Genomic DNA, 24987 nt, shown 5'->3' on the forward strand with positions numbered 1-24987 from the left:
CCTGATTAATCAACAGATTAATCAATACTGATCAATCACTTAAATGTTCCATAGGTCTAAAAAAATATATTTTACATTTTTTAATACTGAAACAATTTTTAAAATTCCTCCTCAAATAAAAATATGTGAAAAAATTCCAAATTTAGGGGTTATCTGATAGCAATTTTTTGGTATTTTTGAGATTACCAGATATGCCTGGTCTGTTGGATGTTCCACCATGGGTCATAAAAATGTCAGACATTTAGAATATTACGTTCAAAACACATACTGTATGCTTTAGTGTTTTTGTTCGGCAAGTACCTTCTTTGTGCTTTTACATCATTGTTCGTTTCCTGCTGCCCCCTGTTGGCAGAGCAGTGTCAGTGCCAAGTGTCATGGGGAGTCCTGTTATTATCAAATATTGAATGACATTAGCTTTTAATTTTACAAAATTTATCAGGTCGATCTGAATCCACTTGTGAAAACTAAACCAGCTGTCATGAGTTCCTTCGGCTCAAAACAAATCCTCTGGTTTGGATGACACAACGCTGCAATATAAAGTACATTTTAAAAAGTGGATGTCTGCAACACATTCAGAAACCGTGAACTGGGAGCCATTCATCAAGTGTCATCATCTGACATGATATTGGATCTGGCACAGCAGACAGACGTCTCTGTTACAATTTGGAAGAAATGTTAAAAATCTATTTGTGGGGAGTGTCTACAATTGTCAGAGGAGATGCTGTGTACCAAACACGCAGATATCAATCCCTTCACACGTGTCTAAGGCGTGTCAGAGTGGGGAAAGCACTACAGTGTGTGGGGAGGTACAGTAGCTGGACATTCAAAGAGGACATGAGGGTTGCAGACAGATTAGGGAAGTGGGCCATACATAGAGCAAGCCATCATCATAAATACTCATGAATCTGATTTAAATTGTACAAAGCAAAGCACCCAGGCTGTGAGCTTGTCTCTGTATTTTATTTGTTGCATTGCACTGGCAATTTCAGAGTTAAGGACCTTAAGGTCTTTATGATGCTGTGAATTTTCACCCCAGACTTTTAAGACATTTACGACACATAATTGGCACAAATGTGAGAGACTGGTTCAGAATCAACTCACCATCCAATTTTTACCCCTCCTTCATCCCAATGACCTGCTATATTTATGTAGGGCTGGGACAAAAACCTGGATAGACCACAGAACATGGTGGCAGGTCCCCAACTTCCCATGCATTCATGACCCAGGTCATCAAGGTGAGAAGCATCACATGAAACTTCCTGAATCTGCAGGACATCCAAGTCTGAAGTGATGTTCAGCACCCTTATGCATGAGATGCATGTGATCATCTGCAAAAATCTGAATTTGCATTAACATACACACACACACATCTTTAGTCTTCGTGTTTCTAAGCATACTTTTGAAGTTTAGAGAAAGTCGGAGAAGACAAAATGAAGTTGACAGAGATACATTTTCTATCCCGAGTTAATATTTAACAATTAATATATTTAAGTGTATGAAAGGTCTGAATCCATTATAATTCTTACATGGTTTCTTTGGTAAAGAAATGGCACCAGTCAGATGAAGGGGGGAAAAAAAGCTATGGTGGCTTTTATAAGATGAATTACAACACGAAAGTCATTGTCACACCAAATCTTTGCATCCCATGAACAAAGTGCAGGTCTAAGGCTGAACTGAATCTGATTCAGTGACCTGAGGAGACCAAAACAGAGCATTACCACTACAAATTTGGCACAAGCGTAAGACCACACATTATGCTAAGGACTGTCTTTACCATGACATTCAAGGGGTGTTTCATAGCTCCGGGGTCTGGAAGGCTAATAAAAACGGCTAAGAGTGAGAATGCAACAGATCTTGGAAGAAGACCTACTGCGAGTCCCAACAAGCCAGTACGAATTGGAATGGTTTACAAATAAAAGACATCTTATGGATTTGTATAGTCTTTAGACGTTTTTAACAGAACTCACCTCTCCAAAGTGATGTGATGTATCAATGTCAGTGTCAGTATTGTTCTCTGGTTTAAACAGCCCATAAATTCTTTATTAATATGGCTATTAATTTGTCAGTCATAATAAAGTCATGTCTTAAGTTCTGTGTACCCCTTTAAAAAGGTTCTGGATGCACATATCTGTGTACTTAAATTATGAGAGCTATGCTTAATATAGACACACAGTTTGTGTGAAAATGGTCTTTGAATGATGGTAGTGGAAATTTATTTGCAATTTCGAACACATTGCTCCAATTCTCACTGGCAAATCTGTCCCACTCCCCAGCCGCAACAACAAATCAAATGCAAAATGCAAACTGGATTCAGAATCAATTTTAGTTTTAGAAATGGTGGGCTGCTGAGGACACATTCCCAATAAATGAGCCAAAATAAAGCATCCAATTAAAGAAGAGGAAAAGCAATTTTGTGGGTTTCACTAAGCTCTCCTAACTAAGTCTGCAGCAGGGGACTATACATCAGATCTGATTTGCCAGTTTAAATGGCTCTATTAGCCAATTACTTTTAAGTTCAAGAGCAGTGAGTCTAGTGAGGCAGACGCCTCCTGTGTAATTGTGTTTTCTATCGTTCTTCACCCCAGGCAAGACACTGGCCTCAACTTCACAGTAAAGAAACACTGACGGTACAGTTTTGCGCAGGATCTGAATAGCATATTCATAAGCAGTATTAATCGTTCATAAGCACTACATGAGCATTCACAGATTCATAAATAATATGTTTGGACAATTAGGAGAAAGTTATTTTAGCGCAATCGATGACAGGATGCCCACTTTTTCACCTGTACCAGACCTGTACCAGCCCGGCAGAACAATGTGACAAAAGCAATATCCTAATGGTCTTTTTGTTCATGGAGACAGCAGTAGACAAAAAGACTGTTCCACACAAGCGTGACAAGCTACTTCGGTCAAAGGCAAGGACCGTTTCTAAACCGGAGGTGCACCTAAAACCAAAAGCCAGGTCCCAACTGGAGAATTCATCAGGATATAGTCTTTCTTGCATATACACATATATTATATATCATTATATTATAAGCATAGGAGCCTAGGTAAATATGCCAGTGTGAGTGCTGCTACTTTGAAACAAGTTAACGACCCCTAAAAAACAAAAACAGTATTATAACAAAGATAATTACATATGCATATTTTTGGAATAGAAAAAAACCTTGGAACTATAAAAACCAAAGCACAAAAAAGTCAAGGCTTATATCACTGGCTATGTAAATGTACCCAGATTAGCATATTCTGCATCAGTGACATCAGTTAGTCAGCTTGGTGACCCGGGACTGGATGGTGACCCTCCTGACAGGTGTCTGGTCCGCATTACGATTGGACACCAGCTCTTGCAGCTGCAGAGCTCCGCCTCCAATGAAGCAGAAAGCCGGGCACACAGGGCCGGAGCAGTCTACTGGCCCCTCCCATAAAGGGCGGAGCGAGTGGGCATCGTAAAAGGTGACCCGGCCCTTTTCAAAGTCCAGACACACCCCCAGCCTTGGAGGCAAGGGATAGGTGACACCAGTGGGGGACGAGGGGCTGTTGGGGAGGGCGGAGTCGCGACCAGAACCACTCCCCTGGCCGCTGTGGTGAGAGTTGGTGGTCGACGGCAGGTAGATTTTACCCATCCCCATGGTGAGAAAGCTGAAGGGTGGAGGGGAATCCAGGGCATCCTCGGCCCCACTGTCGTGCCCACTGTCTGGGTCATAGCTACAACCAGAAACTCTAGTTAGACACTTGCGTTCACCATCAGTACAAAACAACCGTATTGAGAAGATCTGTGTCCATAGCCCGTATTGACTGAAGCTGGTTTAAAATAATTAAGAATGTGGAACTTTTGTGCGTCAGTGTTCAGTCATCTGGCTCCTCCAATTTTAAAACACCGATTATGTAAACATCATTAAAGATTGGTGACAAAAACACTTACAGACTGAAAAGGCTTCTTAATGGGCACTTTCACACCTACAGGCTTAAGTCCATTTGAATCAAATTAAAGTTTGTTTCCCCCTTAGTGTGGTTTAGTTGGTCCGTCGCACTTGGGTGCGAACCAAAACATTGATACCGCCGAAACAGAAGTGGTCTCGATCCGGTACAATCCACATAACGAGACAACCCTATAAATACATTTAATGTAGTTATTTAGTTTGTAGACTCAAGATCCTGTAAGGTGAGGAGTCCTGAGGAGGTTTGGTGTGATGACTCGCGATTTCACACAAACAGGTAGTTGTCCACAACAGAAGATATAATTCCTCTATTTACTGTTGTTGTTTCCGTGGCAACACATCCAACCAATAAGTAGATAGAAAATATTTGTGTTATCTGAAGTGATGTATTTTTGTGAAAAAGAACCGAATCAAGAGAAAACTATGATACTATGTTCCAAACTCACTGACTGATTCGGATCAAAGCAAACGTAATACGGTGTGAAAGCGCCCTCAATCCTAAAGACACTTTTTGACCTTACATTCGTGAAAAAGCCCCCACACCTTGCGCTGCACTTGGCTCCAGGTCAAAAATACTGTCCCTACAATTTGACTACTACAGTTTGATCTAATTAAGAGTATTGAACTGTTAGGGTCGAGGCCGGGACCAGGCACACCTTTTCTCCGACTGGGCTTGGCCATGACAGTAAAAGTTAAACACCAGGTCCCTGTGATTTCTCATCTCACCCTCACTGATTATCTGACTATGTCCACCTTTTCCCCGGTGTATATTTACATTTACAATTATGGCATTTATCAGACGCCCTTATCCAGAGCGACTTACAATCAGTAGTTACAGGGACAGTCTCCCTGGAGCAACTGAGGGTTAAGTGTCTTGCTCAGGGACACAATGGTAGTAAGTGGGATTTGAACCTGGGTCTTCTGGTTCATAGGTGAGTGTGTTACCCACTAGGCTACTACCACCCTTGCCTCATGTGCCTTGTCTTTTGTCCACATCTGACTACCCCTGTCTCCACAAGGTGAAGGTTGTGTGTTTGCTTGCATATATATTCTGATATTGGTTTAATTTAGCAAATGATGTTTAAAACATTTTTTATGTAATTGTGCCTTCAACCTCTCTCTCACTCCAAAACCTTTACAATTACATATGTACTTTAGTTATAACGAAGGCCTTTCTAATAATTCCAAGCTTACATTCACTGTAAAGTGTACATTAAGATAAACATATATATCCCTGCCATGCTTTAGCTGCGTTCTCTCACCGTGGGCTGGCCATGTCCTGGGGCAGGTGAAACCACTCCTGCAGCTTGGCTTCCAGGCCCACACCAACCTATACAAACAGAGAGACAGATGATGTGAAAAGACCTTAAGCATCTAATAATCAAACCAGTAAATAAAATCTTTTCTACATTCAGACCCACTGTATCTAAAGCGTTCATGTAATCAGGACATCATGTTTTAATTAAAACGTCCTTGTAATATAAAGCAGTTGTGTAACAGTTGAGTGGCATTTTGAGTCTGATCAGACAGAGCACCAGTACTCAGGTCCCCGGTTTAAAGGGATTTAGTTTAAAGCCTATAATAAGCACACTGATTTACTCTTCCAGTATGGAGGGCACTATTAGTCTTCCAGAAAAAATAAATAATCTTAATGTACAATTTTGTTATTAATAATAATTTTTTACAGTCTTCCCTGCCCAATGACAATTAGATGATTTCATGTGACATTTACATCCTAATACACTTTTTTGTTGACTGTACTTTGATGTACAGACTTTTAATAAAAAAGATGGAACACAGAAACAAGTATTTAATTGTTATAAGTCTAAAATAATACCTCTTATTCTAAAGAAATCTAATACAGAACATTTTGTACAAAATGTGACATTTAGGGTGAAAAGCAGTCAAAGCTCTATTGTATTCAATGGTGGAAAATGAAAGTAAAAAATAATTGAATTGTAAACTAAAGATTTAAGTGAATGTAAAAAGATCTTCTTTTTTCTCATAATCATATTATTACAAATGTGGAGTATGGATGGGATGGGTTAAAAACCCACTGTGTGGAACCAAGTGGAACCATGTGGACAGGACGTTCTCCTCACCTTCACCAGGTAGGACCCGGGCTCCACAGAACACGCCCAGTAATGGCGGCCCTGTGTGACAGCAACATCCCCCACCAGCAGGTCAGCAGTCAGGTGGCAGGAAGTCAGGGCGTGGTCAGCTGCCTGCAGCAGCGACAGGCCAGGCACACTCCGCGCACACCGCTGCTCTTTACTCACCACCAGGCGGTCGGCGTGGAGACCCCACCGGGAGTCCAGGTAGAAGTTCAGCACTGGTTTTGACAGTGGCAGGAGGAGGAGGAGGAAGAAACGCAGGAAACGGACATGGGTGGGCGTTTCATGGAAAGTAAAAAGGGAAGGAGGGGGGACAGAGGAGAAGAAAACAGAGATAAAGAAGCAGAAAGAGGAAGGAGGGGGATTAGGGAACCGGAGTTAGGAGGCAAGACAGCATCAGCAGGTCATAGAGGGCAGCAATCCAGCAAAGGGAAAGAGACCAAACGACCTAAATAACCAACAGGAACAACCCCGCAAGGCCGAAAACAAGCGAAAAGCATGGGCTTTCTTCTGGAAAGGTGCTTCAGAAAGAGCCGACAAATACATGGGACAGAAAAGCAAGATTAAAAACTACGGATTAATTTACAAATCTCAGGCCAGAGTTTTAAGAGAATGGCCCAGGCCCCCTGGGGCTAAATCTCATCCCTACTTAGTTCAGCAATCTCACAGGTCTGGCCACAACATTCAGCCTTAATGGAACAGCGTGTGTGTGCATTTATGATACACACTATTCGTGTATCCCAGTAATCGAATTAGAAACCCAAATCTAAAAGTGTGTACAAAAGGTCAATTCAATCAGGCCAGTTGCCTGAATCAGGCGGACACTCAATCTGCCGGCATTAGGCAGCATAGCATCCTAATTCAATTTGAGCCCAAAGTATTCATTGAGCTGCCCAGAACCACGGGGGAGGCAGTGACATACGCGAAGGTCACGACAGGAGCACCAAAACATACGGAAAAAAAACACACATCAATTGTGGAATTCTGCTAAATGCTAACGCTAGCATGTTTGCCATTAGCATGGTTAGCGGACGTACCAGGAAATGTAATAAATTTGACTAATTTTAAACAGTTTTTTTTTGTTTCGGTTGGTTTGCTCATGATACCAGTACAGACAACATATGCAATGATTGTACACACAGCATATGACTGATTCATGTTTTGGAAGACAGAAGTGTAAGAGCAGTGTAAGGACTTACTTCCAACTAATCTGCATGAAAAGCATGAAAATGTTGTTTGGTGCCATAATAAATTGTGAAAACAGTGAACTGTGTGTGTGTGTGTGTGTGTGTGTGTGTGTGTGTGTGTGTGTGTGTGTGTGTGTGTGTGTGTGTGTGTATATATGTGGATTTGTTTTTTGAAATGAGCATGGAAATGCAAACGTGAGAGCTGGTATCATCAAAACCAGCACAACATCAAAAAAAAAAAAAAAAAAAATGTTGAATGCAAAACGGAACCGAAACGTCACAGAAGAGAGGAAAAGACTGAACCGAAAGCGAGACTGAGAAGAACATGGCCGAGAGCAGGATGCTGTATAGAGGGGTGGGAAAGAGGGAACTGAAGCACACGAGTGGATGTCAGGAACTGGGATGAAAACAGAATGCAGAGGGATGGGTATTGGCAGAGAGAAAGAGAGATGGGTTATTGAACAGCGTAAAGTCAGCACGCAATGAAATATTTTTAGCTTGTGCATGTGTGTGAGTGTGTGTCTGCTGTAATTAATATTCTGTATCTGGGGATGGGGTATGTGTTCTCACCCGGAGCCGGGGGCGTGTGGAGGTACACCTCTTCACTGTATTCCCCAAAGCCCGCCTTGTTGCAGCCTCGCACCCTCAGCACGTATACACTGTCCATCTCCAGCCTGTCAATCACAGCACTGTTGCCTGTCACTTCCTCCAGACGCTGCCAGCCCCAGCGGGCAGCAGCCAATCCCCCATGGACGCTGCCCCGGACTCCACCCCCTGGCACCACCCCGCGGCGACGGAATTCCACGGAGAAGTGCCAGGCGGGGGAGGAGTCTGGGGGAAGCCGCCAGCACAGGAAGAGCTGGTCGTAGGCCAGGGTGCGTTGAGTATCAATCACAGGGGCCAGAGGGGCTGATGGGAAATGACAATATGTAGACTTTTTGCTGTTTGTATAATATATAAATACAGTACAATACTCAACTGTATTATACACTGAAAAAACGGAAACCAAATCTGCCATTGGTTTAATGCGCTTTTTTTCTCATTGCAGTAAAAATGTTTGCTTTTTTTAAACTAATCTGTCTATTAAACATTTTTTTTTACTTTACTATAATGCTTACAGCAGGTTTGTCTGGTTCATTTACATAACGTCAATGCTAAAATATTAGGTGTGACAGATTACTTAATTAAGTTGAGACAGTGTTTTCAGAGCAAAGAATATGTTCATTCATTTTCTGGAATAATTTTGCTCTTCTCTCACCCTGGATGAAATCCAGGTCACTGAGCAGTTTAAGTTCTCTGGAAACGTCCAATTGGAAATGTCGGAATGAGGGGTCAGCTGCAAGAGAGAAGCACTGCAGAGACTCAATGGCCTTAGCCAACCTGGAGGGGAGAATGGTGGAGATGAACAGAGAAAAGAGGAAGAAAAAGTTATTTAACTGACATAATGCAATTAGCAATATTTTTTAAAGAGAACTGACACTACAAAATGCAATTAGGAAAAATAAAAGAGAAAAACACACCATGAACAGTAAAATCCTCATTACAAAATAACTAAGAAAAAAATTCTTAGGGGGAATATTTTGTGAAAAGTTTCAGAACCACTTTCTAAGACTAAATCAGGCCCTGGTAACATGATCTAAATAATAGTTATAAAGACTGTCCTATTACATAAATGGTACATTTACGTATGACGTGTCCACTGAATTCTGCACCATCAACACTTTTAACAGATAGATTTATGGTAAGATCAGGTTTTTCAATTTTTTGAGTTCATATTAAAATAGAGTACATTTCTATTTAGTCTTTGCTCTGTTCTCTGTATTGTTATAATACTTTAGCGCCCTCTAGTGATTTTCTTCAGAAATAGAAAAAGAAATTGTATTTATAAAAAAAACCCTGAAAGATGATTACTAATACTGGCAAGAGAAAATATGAAGATTAAACAGAGCAGAAAATTGGTGAAAACACAGAGGAAAGTGGAAGCATAATAAATCATAATAAACCATTTCCAGAAATGGCAAACGGGCAACACCATGAAAAAGTGAAAGTGAAGTGATTGTGATACACTGCAGCACAGCACACGGTGACACAACGACATGTGTCCTCTGTTTTTAACCATCACCCTTGGTGAGCAGTGGGCAGCCATGACAGGCGCCCAGGGAGCAGTGTGTGGGGACGGTGCTTTGCTCAGTGGCACCTCAGTTGTAACTGGAGGATCGGGATTCGAAGCCGCAACCTTCTGATTACGGGGCCGCTTCCTTAACCATTAGGTCACCACTGCCCCGCAAGGCCCAGTATAGAAATGAATTCCTCTGCCTCTCTATTGGAATTTGGATTCATATGTGACCAGCAGTTTATTGGAGCTTATTAAGAAAGTGTGCAATTTTTACGTAGGCATTTGAGAAACAAATTTTTATTCCAAATTTTCTTCTTATTTTCATCTACTTATTTTTTGCCTTTGTTTATTGGAAATTAGGCTTGTGCTTGTTTTTCTCATCATTCTCATTTAATTGTAATGTTGTCCCTGTATCAGGGACACAGCTGTGCTGCTGTGTATAACATGTGACAATCACTTCACTTCACTTCACTTCAACTTACATATGACAAAAACAAAACTGAAACTGACGATGATATACAATGATGTACAGATGATATTCAGGCATGTGAGAGAAGGTAGAAAAAGTGAGGCACCTGCTGTGGGTTGACCGTGCGGCGTGCACAAAGCAGGCTGGGTCGGTCTCCTTCAGCAGCTCCTGAGAGAAGGCCAGCAGCCCCGCGTGCTCCAGCAGGCTCCGCCTCTCCGCCACCTGATTGGCCAGGGCCTCTCCGCGCTTCTGCCGCGATGCCTCCAGAGCCTGGGTCAGCATCGCCTGCCGCTCCGCCAGCAGCCCATTTAACTCTCGCACGCACTGCGCTAGATGCTCACGAGCAGACACGCTGTTCACCTATGTGCGCATCAACACACGCGCAGAAAATACTTAGAAAAACCTGAATGCTACAGTTTTAACAACTCAGAAGATTAATTTAACAACGGTTTGTCTGGGTGAAATAGATGTGCTGCAAATTACAACAGAAGGTATGTTATCTGAGGATATATGAGATTACTGGGATAGACTGGGATATACTTGCTTCGTAAGTTGAGGCCTAAACCAGCTCTTGAGCTACATACTCTTTCCGTTTACATGGACTAAAGAGCTGTTGTATTCAGCAGGACAATCTGGGTCGTACATAGTTGGACCACAATTTCATTTCCTGCAGTGACCAATGAGCAAAACAAACCAAAAGCTTTTGATCAGATAAGCCAGCCGCCCTTCTCACCTGACCAAAAGCCTGCAGATGGTTTGGGTTGAGCTGGACTTCAGACGGATGGAAAAGCCATCAAAAGCCATCAAAGTAAAGGATGGCTACAAAACTGCAGCTGTATAAACTCTTAATTGTTCTCTTAATCTCTTTTAATTTGATTCAAGCAGAAAAAAAAGATCTTAGCTAATAATTGTTTTGTTGCCTGCTTTTTTTTTTTTTTTTTTTTTTTTTGAATGAGGCAGTGATGCTGAGCCAATTGTCCATTTCTGCACAGTTGAATTGTCCATCTGTCCAGCTTTGCAATACCCTCTGGCAGTGGTGCACAAACCTCTTTGGCCAGTTTTATTCCTAATATGAATATTATTTATTATTGCCATATTCAATTTTGCAACATGCAACAAGTTAACATTGATAAATGTTAGATTAGAAAAAACTGAAAACTGTCCCATTAAGAATAATATCTATACTAACTATAAAAACACAAATCAACTGTAAACATTTAACAATAATCTCAGAATCTCCTGGCATAACATTAGATGACATTAGAGGGAGCTCATGGGGGAACAAAGATGATTTCTAACTGTTCATTAAGGGTCTCATTCTCCATATTTGAACAAATATGTACTTAAGACATGTTCTTTTCGTATTCCCAGATTACTAAAAGTGAACATGAGTGCTTGCTATCTCCACAGACATGAAAAAATAGTTCCAAGGTCAGCTATAAGAATTTGTTTCATCAATAATTGCCCCCTGGGTCGAATTGATATGGATTTATACATTCAGAGTTACATGAGAAATGAGAAGTCCTGTCAATATCGACAAGGGGAGCAGCGTAGGTGACTTTGTGGATGACAGAAGGTGTGAGAAAGGGTAGCAATGCAGGGGTGGAGTCACCTCGGTCTGAGTAACAACGTTCTCCAGCTGAGTGATCTGGGACAGCACCGTGTCCTGATTGGACAGGATGTAGTTCAGCTCCTTGGAGATTTTGTCCTGTTGGACACATGTGTAAACCATAAGCAAAGAGAAAAACAATGGTGCAGTGACCCCAAATTAAGGAACTGAAGCCCTAGTCTGGGTTCTGATTCCGGATAGAATTTTCTTGTGAGAAATGGTGCGTCATCATACACAATTTTTTAAAAAGACAATTACACAAAATGGACCTCATGGACTCCACTAGACCTCTCAAGGTAGGCTGTGGTACCCGAGACCAAGCAGTCAGTGGCACATCCCAAAGATCCTAAACTGAAATGGATCTAGAGAATTTGGAGGCCAAAAATATAGTGTGGCAGGACAAATTATTTTGCTGAATGAGGACACTGCCATCAGGCAATCCTCAGGCAATGACGCAACATTTCTCACAAGTGACAATCACATGATGACCGTGTTTAGGTAGATGGTACATGTGGATGGCACCATCCACATGAATACAGGAACATAGGTTTCCCTTTAGTCAGTGCATCACACCCCCTGTGATGGCTTTCCTTCTTCCCATGCTGCATCCTGGTCCCCTGCATTACCTCCCCAGGTAAGCAACAGACATGTACCTCACTGTTGACATCAACAAGATTCATTAGACCAGGACACCTTCCTCCTTTGGCCAATGTACATTTACATTCACAGCATTAATCAGATGCAACTTACAGTCCCCCCCTGGAGACACTCAGGGTTAAGTGTCTTGCTCCGGGACACAATGGTAGTAAGTGGGGTTTGAACCTGGGTCTTCTGGTTCATAGGTGAATGTGTTGCCCACTAAGCTACTACCACAATGTAGGGATTCTTGGTAGTGTTACACACTGTGTGTTGAATAGGGCTGCAACAATGCATTGATTAAACTGATAAAAATCGATTACTACGGCAACAAATTTCATAATCGATTCGTTGGGTCGCGCGATGCACAGACAATTGATTATTAAATAAAAAAACTTTAGTTGAGCGTGGAGCGCAGCAAACAAACTCGTTCTCTCTCACACAGTGATGCCTGCAGAGTTCGGCGCCTCATAGACAGGATGCATGTAGAGGAAAGATACAAGGTCATATGGGCCATAATTCGGAAACGCTTTTTAACGTGTGATTTTATGCTAAACACGCGTTTTTATGAACGTCTGTTTCCTGACGCCGCCATTGGAAGCAGGCAGCAAGCAGTGGTCTGTGCACGTGCTCAACACGACCACATATTACGCATGGCGCCTGGTCTGAGCTCCCCTGTCAAACCGTGTTTCACCAAGGGTGATGGTTACAAGCAGAGGACACATTTCATTGTGTCACCGCGTGCTGCAGTGTTTCACAATGACAATCACTTCACTTCTTACCTCTGCATCCCTGCCACATCAACACCATCTGAGCAGCTGTTTTCTGCAGCAGGCAACATGGCCTCAAAGAAAAGAGCCAGGAGCATGTGGACATGCTCACAATTTTTGCATTGCAATGAAAAAAAGTGTCAGAACAAAGGGAGTGTGAGAATGTAAGTGTGTGTGTGTGTGTGTGTGTGTGTGTGTCACTGTGAGAGTTTGTGAGTGCATCTGCGAGTGTGTGCATCTGCGTTGTAGTGTAGAGAACAAGTTCTGACATTCAAACAAATCCTGTCAGGTTTTCTGATTTGTATTGTTCTTTTTTTATATAAATGAATTATTGTTCTGGCAGCTCAGGTGGCACTTCAAGTTTTTATTTGGCAGATGTAAAGGATACATGTGTATGTTTTTTTGTGTTAGTCCATTTTTTGTTTTATTATTATTAGAACAGCTCATGGAGCAACATGTATTAAAATAAAAGGTTGGAAATCAACGATTCTCCAGTTAATAATAATAAAAAATTATAATAATCATTGACAGATTAATCGATTATTAAAATAATCGTTAGTAGCAGCCCTAGAGTTTTACCCTCTTTCTCATCTGGCTCAGTGGTTCCAGCTACCAGATCTGGCAACACAGGCCAGCCTGCACTCCCCACATCCATCAAAGATCCTCAGCCGCCCATGACCCTGTCGCCACTCTAACCCACCGCCAGGAGCCATTCCAGCAACATATGCATATCATCTATACATGTGTCATGTGCCTGACTAGTCATAGTACTGGTTAAGGTGACTCAAGAGAGAACAATGTTACTAGCAGGAGGACCCTCCTTGTTTGTGTTAATTAATTTCTACAAGGACATACAGCATGCAGCAGCAGTTAATGAGACAGTGGCCCCACCTTCAGCGTCTGGTAGGCCTGTGTGATGGGGATAATCTTGTGTCCAGCGTGAATGCGGCGTAGTTTGCAGAGGGCGCAGAGCAGCCGCGGGCAGGACTTACAGTAGAACTGGAGGCGCTCCGTGTCATGTTCCGGACACGAAAGGACCTGCAAATCGAGAGGGTGCAGGGACAAAATAAAAATAAAAAATCTTCTCCACTTTGTGGTGCTTTGTGGATGAATCTATGAAACCTTGAAACCCATAAGAAACAGCAAACGATGACCAATATTAATGGATGGACTCAATATCTACTGAGAGCTGGATGAGCAAGCGAGTACATTTTGGAGACCACCAGAGGGCGATAGAAAATGTACTAAATTGCTTGATCAGCTTTTTGGCATGTGCACAATACTGAGCTCTATTTATTTACTTATTATTAAATGGAAATATATATAAAAAAGTTTAAATGTCTTGTTTGTAAAAAAAACAAATGACCTTCCTAAACTAACTAACCATGGATGCAATTGAATTGAAATTGGGTTGTGTAGGGGGGCACCTTTGGCCTGAAGTTGAGGGTGGGCAGGACGTGTTCGTGCTGGGCGCGGGGCGTGCCCCAGGGGTGGTAGAGCTTAAAGCATTCATTGCAGAAGTTGGCCCGGCAGTCCGCGCAGCCCTTGGTGGCCTCCTGGACCTGAGAGGGTTTGCAGAACTGGCACATCACCGCAGCGCTGCCCAGACTCACTGTGTGCCTGTACCTGTACCGATATAACAACTTGCCATTATCCAGACAGCACAGTTAGTAGAACACATGAAAAACCAATAAACCAATATTATGTCCTGACCTAATTGGCTTAATCTCAACTGTCATATGACAATTTTCATTATTATAACAAAATCTATTATTATAAGAAAATTACATATATTACATTCATTGGGGAGGAAGGGTGTATTTAACGTCCTCCATGGCTTTTATGAGAAATTTGTATGGTGGAGCTCGATATCTATGAAGAGCTTGAGGAGCAAGTGAGTAGTTTTTGGAGACCACCAGAGGGCGACAGAAAAATCTACCCCTTGTGTATTAAATTGCTTGATCAGCTTTTTGAGATGTGCACAATACTGAGCTCTATTTATTTACTTATTATTACCTGGAAATATTTATATATATAAACATCATGATTTTTTTAAATGCAGAGATTCCAGTTAAGTTAAAGTTTTTTTATTTTAATTTTAATATATATATCCATATCCATGACCATGGATGCGATTGAATTTAAATTTTGTTGTGTAAGGGGACACCTTTGGACACCATATGTAGAACACGTGAAAAAAACAAACCAATAATATGTCCTGACATAATTGCCTTAATCTCAACTGTAATATGACAATTGTTTTATTATTATATTGAAATCTATTATTATGGGTCAATTCCATATATTACATTGATTGTGGATGAAGGGGTGTATTTAAAGTCCTCCATGACCTTGCCCCATCCTATCTGTAACCGAACCCCCGCGGCGATCAGATGCGCCTACCCAGGTCTACCCAGGACTAAGCGCAAATTTAGAGGAGATTGTGCTTTTTCAGTAGCAGCTCTTAAACTTTGGAACGATCTGCATCTAGAGATTCGACAGGCCTCTTTTCTTGTCAAACCTTGTTTGAAAACCCATCTCTTGACCCTGGCTTTCGACACCTTATAAGATGCTTGGATTTTTTGGTTCAGGACCGGAGCTTTATTTTAGCCTTGTCTTGTTGATATATTGTAATCGGAAGGTTGCCGGTTTGGTGCCACTGAGCAAAGCACCGTCCCCACACAATGCTCCCCGGGCGCCTGTCATGGTGCCCACTGCTCACCAAGGGTGATGGTTAAATACAGAGGACACATTTTGTTGTGTCACCACGTCCTGTGCTGCAGTGTTCCACAATGACGATCACTTTCACGCCTTTTTATGTTCATTTATCATTAAGTCCAGTTATGTTATGAGTCATTATGACATGTGGCAGCTCTTCTTTTGATGACAACAATCGAGCATAGCGTGATGAAGGAGTGGGGCTGGGGACTGAGGAGCTGCCGCTGTAATTGCTACACTCACAGCTCTCGCTCATTTGTTTTAGGCCATCAGCTCTTCGACTGCAGGTTAATTACAGCTCTGAAGACCAGTCTCTCTCGTTCTCTCTCTGTCTGTCTGACACGCCCAGTCAGGCAGCAGACTGTGGCAGGGTACAGTCCAGAGCACAGCAGATACGAAAATAACCAGCTCTCACCACCTCTACGAATATTTACACAGACATTGCTGAGCTCTGTACTTTATTGTTTGCCTGTATTTTCATTAATTTGATTCCTTCCATTGTCCAGTATATTCACACTACATACACTGGAGGGGGCACAAGATTTAAAAATTGGTGCACACTGGTGTGTTCAGCGTGACCTGTTCTGACATGTGTATGTTCCGTCTTTGTAAGTGTATGTGGGTATGTTTTGCTCATCTGTACAAAGTAAGATCCAGATCTATGTGTGTGTGTGTGCGTGTGTGTTTGACTCACCTCTCTATGATGTTCACAAGGTGTGGCTGTGAGTAACTTTATTTACTGTATATGTGACTATGTGTCAGTGTGTGTGTGTGTAATTGACTCCACGGATGAGCTGTCATGATGATCTTCCTTTTTAAGAAGTACTAAAAACTCTCTTACGAAAAAAAAAGGGTTGGGTCCTGAGTTGTTAAGCAACAGACTGGGTCCCTGTGAACCAAATCAAGGATTCTAATAATGGATATTTTAATGCACTTATGGCGGCTGCTCTGGATAAGCGCATCTGGCAAATGCTGTAAATGTAAATTTAAAGTGTTTCTATCTGTGTTTGTGTGTGTGTCTGTGTGTGACTCGCCTCTCCACAATGCGCTCCAGTGTGAGGTTTCTCAGGCACTCAGCCAGGCCCCTCTCCCCCAGCTCCACGTCTCGACCGCAGGGGACGCATGGAAACAGCATCACAGGTGGAGGTCCATCCTTACGCCGCCGCCCCGGATATGTCCCAAAACCTACACACACACACACACACACACACACACACACACACACAGGAAAATGATCAACAGCCCTGCAATTACGGCCTCATATTTCTTATGACATATATGCTATCCAAAGAATGCATTTTTATAGCATGACTGGACACAGGCTTTAACATTAATTACCCTCCACCTTTATTAGACATGATATTTGATGTGGCCCTGTAAGCAGAGCATCAATGACTAGGCATTTTATTTTTGCCAAGTCCATTAGCCGTGAGTGCTGTATAGATTAGGGACTGTCACTGAATTAAGTGAATTGGGTCGTTTTCTTAATTCAGAAAGAACTGGTTGGTTTTTTAATACACAAATACACCTACCAGGTCGTAGCTGGCGGTCGATGCGGTCAGCTTTGGGCATGGGCCGGCGGGCTTGGCGCGGCGAGCGGGTGTTTGGGGTGGAGGCGGGCGAGTTGGGTTCGGGGGGCAGGTCGGGAGGCGGGTACCCGCTCTGCACCAGCACCTCGGAGGCGCACAGCAGGCAGACGCTGTGCAGGCAGGGCAGCACCACCGGCTGCTTCACCAGGCCCTTACACACGGGGCACTGCAGCTCCTGCTCCATACTCTTCATGCCAGACTGCAGAAAAAAAGGGTGGGACGTCACTGCAACCTTTTCTTGGACAGGTGCTGCTGTCCCAAATAACAGGACAGCACAAAATAAATCAGAGCAATGCCTTAACAGTTTCAGAACTACAGCACAGGACAAAAGTTTGGACGTATATTCTCATTCAATGCGTTTTCTTTGTTTTCATGACCATTTACGTTGGTAGATTCTCACTGAAGGCATCAAAACTATGAATGAACACATGTGGAGTTACGTACTTAACAAAAAAAGGTGAAATAACTGAAAACATGTTTTATATTCTAGTTTCTTTGCTCTGATTACTGCTTTACACACTCTTGCTATTCTCTCGATGAGCTTCAAGAGGTCGTCACCTGAAACTGTTTCCAACAGTCTTGAAGGAGATCCCAGAGGTGTTTAGCACTTGTTGGTCCAGCTCACCCCAAATCTGGATTGGGTTCAGGTCCGGTGACTGTGGAGGCCAGGTCTCCACTTTTTGTTAAGTACATAACTCCACATGTGTTAGTTACATGTGTTAGTTACACTCCACATAGTTCTGATGCCTTCAGTGAGAATCTACCAACGTAAATGGTCATGAAAATAAAGAACTAATTACTAATTAACACATGACAGCCTCCTATACTGTGAATTTTCAGCAAAGAACTACGTTGATCAGGTCGAAAGACCATTTTCTTTCATTAGATGCTGAGAATAAAGAAACACAAAATATAAAACTGAAAATGTAAAATTTTGTAATAGATATTTTGTACAGAAGATAAATCCTCAGTACAACCTAAAACTCCTTCCACTACGACAAACCACAACAAAAAGTCCTCCCCCAAGAAGCATGTCACCGTCCTACACATCTTACATTTGGCTACTAGGTGAAAACTGCATGTGGGTTTATTCATGTCAGGAAATAGGTGACCTGAATGGACCAGTCACACAATGACTGACAAACTTCTGAAGTCAGGGACATTAAACACTATTTCCTTTATATGGATTTCATTTTCCTTCATTACTGTTCACAAGATTTTAAGGAAACAAACTTATTTCATTACCAATTCATCTAGCGTTCCTCAGCCTCCACTCAGAAATATGCCAGATTTGCACATTGCATGGACTACTTACTGACAGAAGTAGGCAAGCAAGACATGAAATGATTAACCCAGATATGTCAAAAGCACAGTAAATCGGTGGAAAGCCCGGAGCTCACCTCACCAGCCTTGGAGTCATTTCAGCACCTCAGTATAAATAACCCCACAGTTCTCAGTGGGGGTATGCGCCCATTTGTTAAAAATGCATGTGGCCAGATGTTAATGATTTAAGTTCTCCACTAGGCTGGGACCTCAGGGCTCTGACAGTGATGAAGTCAGCACATGGCGGCTTCTGCAGAGCGGCACTTTGCGCAGGAGTCCAGAATCCTCCTAAGCCCACCCTGATGAATAAGCAGCAGCTCTGAGAAACGCTTCAATATGCCGATTACCGGAGGAGCGCAGCTGCCCTCCAATGCAGTCCGTATCGCATTAATAAATATGAGTCGAACGTGATGTGATCATTCCATTCTGGTTTATTCCTTAGGATTGGTCAGGGTGAAGTCAATGTTCGCTAAAATGACAAATGTTAACTTGCAGCATACAGCATCTCCGCAGATCAACACTACCTGTAGACCTACGGTACTTTTCTGTCACACCGTGACCCTATCAAAAACACATTTACTACGCAGTATACTACATATTATACTGCGCTTTGGACTTCTCCACCTCTACAACTGTAGGACTTTTTCTCTTCTTGGACAATTCATCACCAACCCTGCACTGACACCACTTGCAGGCTCACTCTACCCTGGAAGGGGGTCCCTCTCTGTATCACTCCTTCCCAAGGTTTCTTCCTTTCTTTTTTTCTCTCTCCTAGAGTTTTTTTTCTGTGGAGTTTTTCCTTGTGTGCAGAAGGGTCAAGTGTGGGGGGTGTCAACTGTAGGGTCTGTCAAAGCCCATTGAGACATACTGTATGTGATTTTGGGCTATATAAGAAATAAATGTTGTTGTTTATGATGTTATTGATGAATCTGGTCCCATCTTGGAACATTATGTTGTTCATTTAAACCTTCTTTTGTCATCACATGAATACATTAGCAATTGTAAAAATATATAATATATATTATTACTAGTCAATACATTTATAACATCATCAACAACAATACTATTTATCTCTTATATAGCCCATAATCACATCACATCATCTTGAGATCGGATAGGAAAATGGTTATAGATACATGAAAAAATCATATGTAGCAAAGAAAGGTTAATGATGAGATAAATTATTATTATTATTATTATTATAACATTTTTTGAATGGTAATAATACTGTGCCTGGATTTGCAACTTATCACCTTGTCAACAGCAGCGCTACAGGCCAGGTAAAGAGGAATAGGAGACACTGGCGGTCTATGATGGGACATCTCTTGGGTCAGGACATCCTCGCCCGTACAGGCGCAGGCAGGCCAGATCCAGGGTGTGTCAATGCAGGTGCTGTTAAATGAGGTTCCTACTCGACCGAGGCTGTTTTTTCATGCAGTCAAATCGTCGTGCACGCTGAACGACATAATCGACATATCGGCACGGGATATATTCATATATTTCCGATTGAAATCACTGCTGCCTTATTAAATAATCTGCACTAAACGGCTTTAAACGGGCAATCGCGCGGAGCTACTCCACAGGTCGCGCAGCACTGAAAAACAGACCCGGACTGACGAGGTATTCGTGCATTTCGAACAGAAACGTGACCTTTCTCGCGTCCGGCGCGGAGTGACGGTCCTGCGTCGCTCGTCCCTCCGGCTTCATCCTCAATGTCAAGCGGGCCGGGAACGTCGTGCACGGAGCGTCCCTTCCGGTCTATCAATCCGCGAATCGCGTTCGCTGCAGTTTTACTCCTCTCTTGCTTTTTTCCGTCCGTAACGTCGTAACATTTCCCACCCGAGACGCGCATCTCGCCGCCGACGGACCGCGAGGAGCGCTTACCTTCACCTGGCATCCGGGCGCCATGACAGGAGGGACGAGCCGGGGGGGCGACGCTCCTCCGCCGGAACAAACCCAGTTGCGCTTTCGTTCTCCGCAATTACGCTCATTGTTTTATTTTAAATAGAAAAATACAAAATTGAGGGTGTAATTTAAAAAAAAAAGGGAGAATCGGCGTCGAAATTGTACGCTTGTGTTTTGGTTACGACGCAATGCATGTTCGGTTTGGTTTTGCCCCGAAATAAAAGGTTTATTTGCTGCTATTGTTCGGTGTGAAATGTGGGTTAGTGGGATGTAGACGGTCCTCTGCAGAGCGCATCCCGTCTCCATGGCGACGGGCATCCCTGCACATCCCTTCCCTCGCACGTACAATAGGCGACAAATACATTAAAACAACAACATTTATTTCTTATATATGCCAAAATCACATACAGTATGTCTCAATGGCCTTAAAACCCAGGATTAGATGCGATCAATCGACATATAAAACATTTTGTTTCAGTTTTGTGTCTACGTTCCTGTTTAATTAATAATCTCCAACAAAAAAAACAGAACAGCTAAATCAACGGCATAAATAATAATTCACTGTGATTAAATGAAGCGCTATCAGCGTGTATTTAATGTCATTATGGGAAATAAAGAACAGCAAATTCACCACAGCCATTCAATCACAGGCCCATCCGATAAAATAACCGATGCTGAGTGAAACTGGCATCGGAATTAAGATCATGCGCTCTCATATGACCGATATCTGCATATTATTCGAGTTTTTATAGTTTAAATTCACGACAGCTCATACTCACACTTAAACGAGCCAGCGCGTCCATCGTCGAGCCGAATGTCACTCCATTTCCCCCCGATTCCCTCCGTCGTCTTCGCCTTATTTCTTCACCCCCGACATCCGTGCAGCTCCCTCCTCCACGCCACGCGTCACGCAGGCCGAAACCAGCGGGTCATAAAACCCGGGACCCCGACAGCCACGTTGACGTTGTGAGCATGCGCACACCGCCCCGGCCGAATACGTCATTTTTACACATGGTCAGCATGGAATAAGCCGGGAGTTATTCCATAGAAGCCAATGATCCCAGAATACTGTTGCATATTATGCTGTGGAGATGACAGTAAATCCCAGGGACAGTGTTCTTTTATGAAAATATATAGTAAAATGTTTTTTTTGTGTGTGAATGTGAATAAACGTGAATGATACATACTATATGAACTGCTTAGAGAATAATGCTATAATATTTTTAAAGGTTGCATGCATAAATGTTATTATTTTATCTAATAATGAATTCAGGAGGTGGAGCTCCTCTGAGCATCGGCTCTAAAACCCATATCATGGGCAAACAATGCCAAGCACATTTTGAGGATGACGCTCATGATAATTAAATATCACCCATTCACTTACAAATGTCTAGTCCCAGTCAGAGACATGGCTGCCGGAGCCCATCCGGACCCGACCAGGACACAGTGGGCCAGCCCACCACAGAAGATCTCACACAGACACACACACACACACGGTGCTTAAAAAATTAAAGGAATATTGATCTGATCAGTTAAGTAGCAGAGGGGGTTGTTAATCAGTGTCAACTGGTGTTTTGCCGTTAATTAAATGAACAACAGGTTCACTACAGGGGCAACAATGAAGCGACCCCAAAAACAGAAATGTATTTTTCAGGTGGAGGCCACAGACATTGGTAGCATGACATGATACCTTGAGTGCAAAATACCCTTCCAATTGGGGCGTACTGCCTTCAGAAAATGACCACTATGACCACTATGGTCTGCAACCACATGAATGCGACATTCGATGAAATGAGAACGAATACAGAAGATGTCATTATCCTTATCCCAATCCAAAAAAGGTCCCAGGAATTATCCCAGAAAAAGTATATGGGATGTACGTATCAGCTCAGGTCTACAAAAAAATATTAAATGGAGTTCATATAAACAAGCTTAATTGTGCAAAGTACTATATAGAACTATACAGTTCCAAAATATTTGGATGACTTGTATGTTCACGACAATGTTATGTACCTAGATGGAAATACTGCTTAAAGAGAGGATTTGCAGAGGACATTGTGTCACCGTGTGCTGTGCTGCTGTGTATCACAATGACAATCACTTCACTTTCACTCATCTGGCAAGAGAATTCAGGCATCATCCTAGAAGACACCAGATGGTCCCACCAGATCCCTGTCCCCTGGCCAAGGTAGGATTCATGTTCAGGTTCAGCAGGGGGCTGGCATGAATGACGGCTCACCATGCAGTCGTGGATGCCTGCATAAAGGTCCATGTACAGCTCATTTGTTTGGTGTCCCAGGACAAGGAAGAGAGTGGGCTTGTGATCCCGATGCGGCCCGTGCACAGCAGCGGTCTCTACATTACACTTTTTGTATTGTCAGTGTTGTGATCCCGATTGCCCTGATTGTTTTCATCTGTGAAGTGTTATGAACGTATGCCCATTGTATCGTGTACATTGTATCGTCGTGGAGTCTTGTTATGTACTGGTTTGTCATCATATTATCTATATTAAGGCCCCCTGTTTAGTATAGTTGTACAAATGCATTAATTCTTCCACCACATTCCTGTTAAACATACTAGTAACAAGCCTCCACACTCGCCTGAATTCCATAGAACATCTCTGGGACATCCAATGCTACCAGGTTGCACCTCAGACTATCCAGGAACTTAATGATGCCATGATCAGGATCTGAGAGGAGAGGAGATACTCAAGGACAACTTCTGTCATTTCATAAGGAGCATGCCCCAAAGTTGTCTTGGTGACTTCGAATGTGGAGAATGACACAAACTCTGGTTTTCAGTATTTCAGCTTTCTTGATGTTAAGAAAGCTTCAAGGTGCCCAAGAAAGTCCAGCAAGCACCAGGACCCTAAAGACGGTCAGTACCACCAGTGCAGAGCTTGCTCGGGAATGGCAGCAGGCAGGTATGAGAGCATCTGCACGCACAGTGAGGCAACACAGTGGTGGCCTGGTGACAAGAAGTGCAGAAAAGAAGCCACTTCTCTCCAAGAAAAACATCAAGGACAGACTGACATTCTGCAAAAAGTACAGGGATTGGCCAGCTGAGGAATGGAGTAAAGTCATTTTCTCTGACGGAGCCCCTTTCCGATTGTTTGGGGCATCTGGAAAAAGGTTTTGAAAAAGAACAAAATATTGAAATTTTGGGTCCATGGCCAGGAAACTCCCCAGAGCTTAATCCATTAGTCAGGATATGGCACAGAAGTTGATTGCAAGGTTATTATAGTTAACGAAAACGAACGATAAAACTAAAACTAGAATTGAAAAAGCATTTTCGTTAACTGAAATAAAGAGTTAAAAAAAAAACGAAAACTAACTGAAACTGTTTTGTGTGTTTACAAAACGAACTTAAACGAACTAATATTATAGCAAACACGTCCTTCGTTTTCGTCTTTGTAATAAGCCTTTTGGGTTGAATTAAAATCTATTTACTTCACGCTGCCAGTTTTAAGCCAGGTTTTTGACCATTATGGTAACACGTGGTCTGTGACGTCACGTGTCCATAGTCTGTCCGTGACCCCGCCGGCTAGCGTGATGGCTGCAGCGAAAGTCGGAAGAAAGCGGAAGAAAGTCCTATTTGGGATTTCTTTGATTATGACAGTGGCAAAAATAAAAGTAAGTGCCTTGTTGTAGAAGCAGGTGATACAATATGTGGAATACTTCTCAAGGGGAAAAACCCCACGAATCTGAAAGTCCATTTGAAAAGCTCACACAAAAAGGCGAACCAAGAGTACCTGAACAAGCTAGCCTCTCGCCCGCCCTCCCCCGAAAGAGAAGCGGTAGCCAGGCCAGGTAACATGGGAAAGGAACGTGATACTACAGCATCCATAATGGACCAAGTAGCTGCTGGCTAGTAAATACGCAGGAACACCACAAATGAGAAGAAGCATTGGTAAATATGTTTATTAAGACTGGAATGTCTACACGACTGTGACTCGATTACCTTCAAAAAGTTCACCACTTCACTCGAACCAAAATTAAAAACACCCGGAGCTGCAAGAGTCAATAACCTTATCGGAGCTAAGATGGATAAGGCTATTCTGGTGATTTTGATTCATGCACCTGACAAATATCCTAATTTACAAAAAAAAAAAACACTGTAACTAATAAAAACTAAACTAGAACTAAGCAATTTCAAAATATCAAAACTAATAAAAACTAGTAAATCTGCCTCTAAAAACTAACTGAATTGGAAAAAAAAAAATCTAAACGAAATAAAAACTAAAACTAATGAAAAATCCAAAACTATTATAACTGTGGTTGATTGACAGCATATCAGGTTGAATTGCACAGGTCTTGAAAAAAAGGGCCAACAATGCAAATACTGACTCTTTGCATAAACGTCATGTAATTGTCAATAAAACCTTTAAAATGCTTGTATAATAAAATACTTCAATACACCACAGGAACAACTGACAAAAATATCTAAAAATGCTGAATCAGCAAACTTTATGAAAAACTGTATTTCAGTCATTATCAAAACTTAAGGTTGATCATTTTAATTTTCATTAAATTATGTGGCATCCTTTTAAAACGTTACTCATTCCATATCAGTATGGATATCTAAGCCTGATTTTTCCCCAATTGATCTGAGGC

General features: G+C 42.3%; 1 protein-coding gene across 4 annotated transcripts; it reads right to left on the minus strand.

Moving 5' to 3' along the window:
• Positions 1-946: 946 nt before the first annotated feature.
• Positions 947-21309, minus strand: trim46b (tripartite motif containing 46b). Of its 4 annotated transcripts, none has more exons than XM_028964330.1 (12): positions 21154-21309; positions 17090-17345; positions 16592-16742; positions 14267-14465; positions 13731-13877; positions 11437-11532; positions 9931-10184; positions 8498-8619; positions 7810-8148; positions 6041-6270; positions 5201-5268; positions 947-3705 (listed from the first exon to the last, which is right to left on the minus strand). In XM_028964330.1, the coding sequence occupies exons 1-12, from the start codon at positions 21175-21177 to the stop codon at positions 3261-3263; spliced, it is 2331 nt and encodes a 776-aa protein (XP_028820163.1). In that variant the 5' UTR covers positions 21178-21309; the 3' UTR covers positions 947-3260. The 4 variants fall into 4 exon arrangements, with proteins under 4 accessions (XP_028820163.1, XP_028820164.1, XP_028820162.1 ...); XM_028964331.1 differs by lacking the exon at positions 21154-21309 and adding an exon at positions 20354-20466; XM_028964329.1 differs by lacking the exon at positions 21154-21309 and adding an exon at positions 20120-20327.
• Positions 21310-24987: the final 3678 nt, after the last annotated feature.

This window comes from Denticeps clupeoides, chromosome 20 (genome assembly GCF_900700375.1).
Source record: "Denticeps clupeoides chromosome 20, fDenClu1.1, whole genome shotgun sequence".
Lineage (NCBI taxonomy): Eukaryota > Metazoa > Chordata > Actinopteri > Clupeiformes > Denticipitidae > Denticeps > Denticeps clupeoides.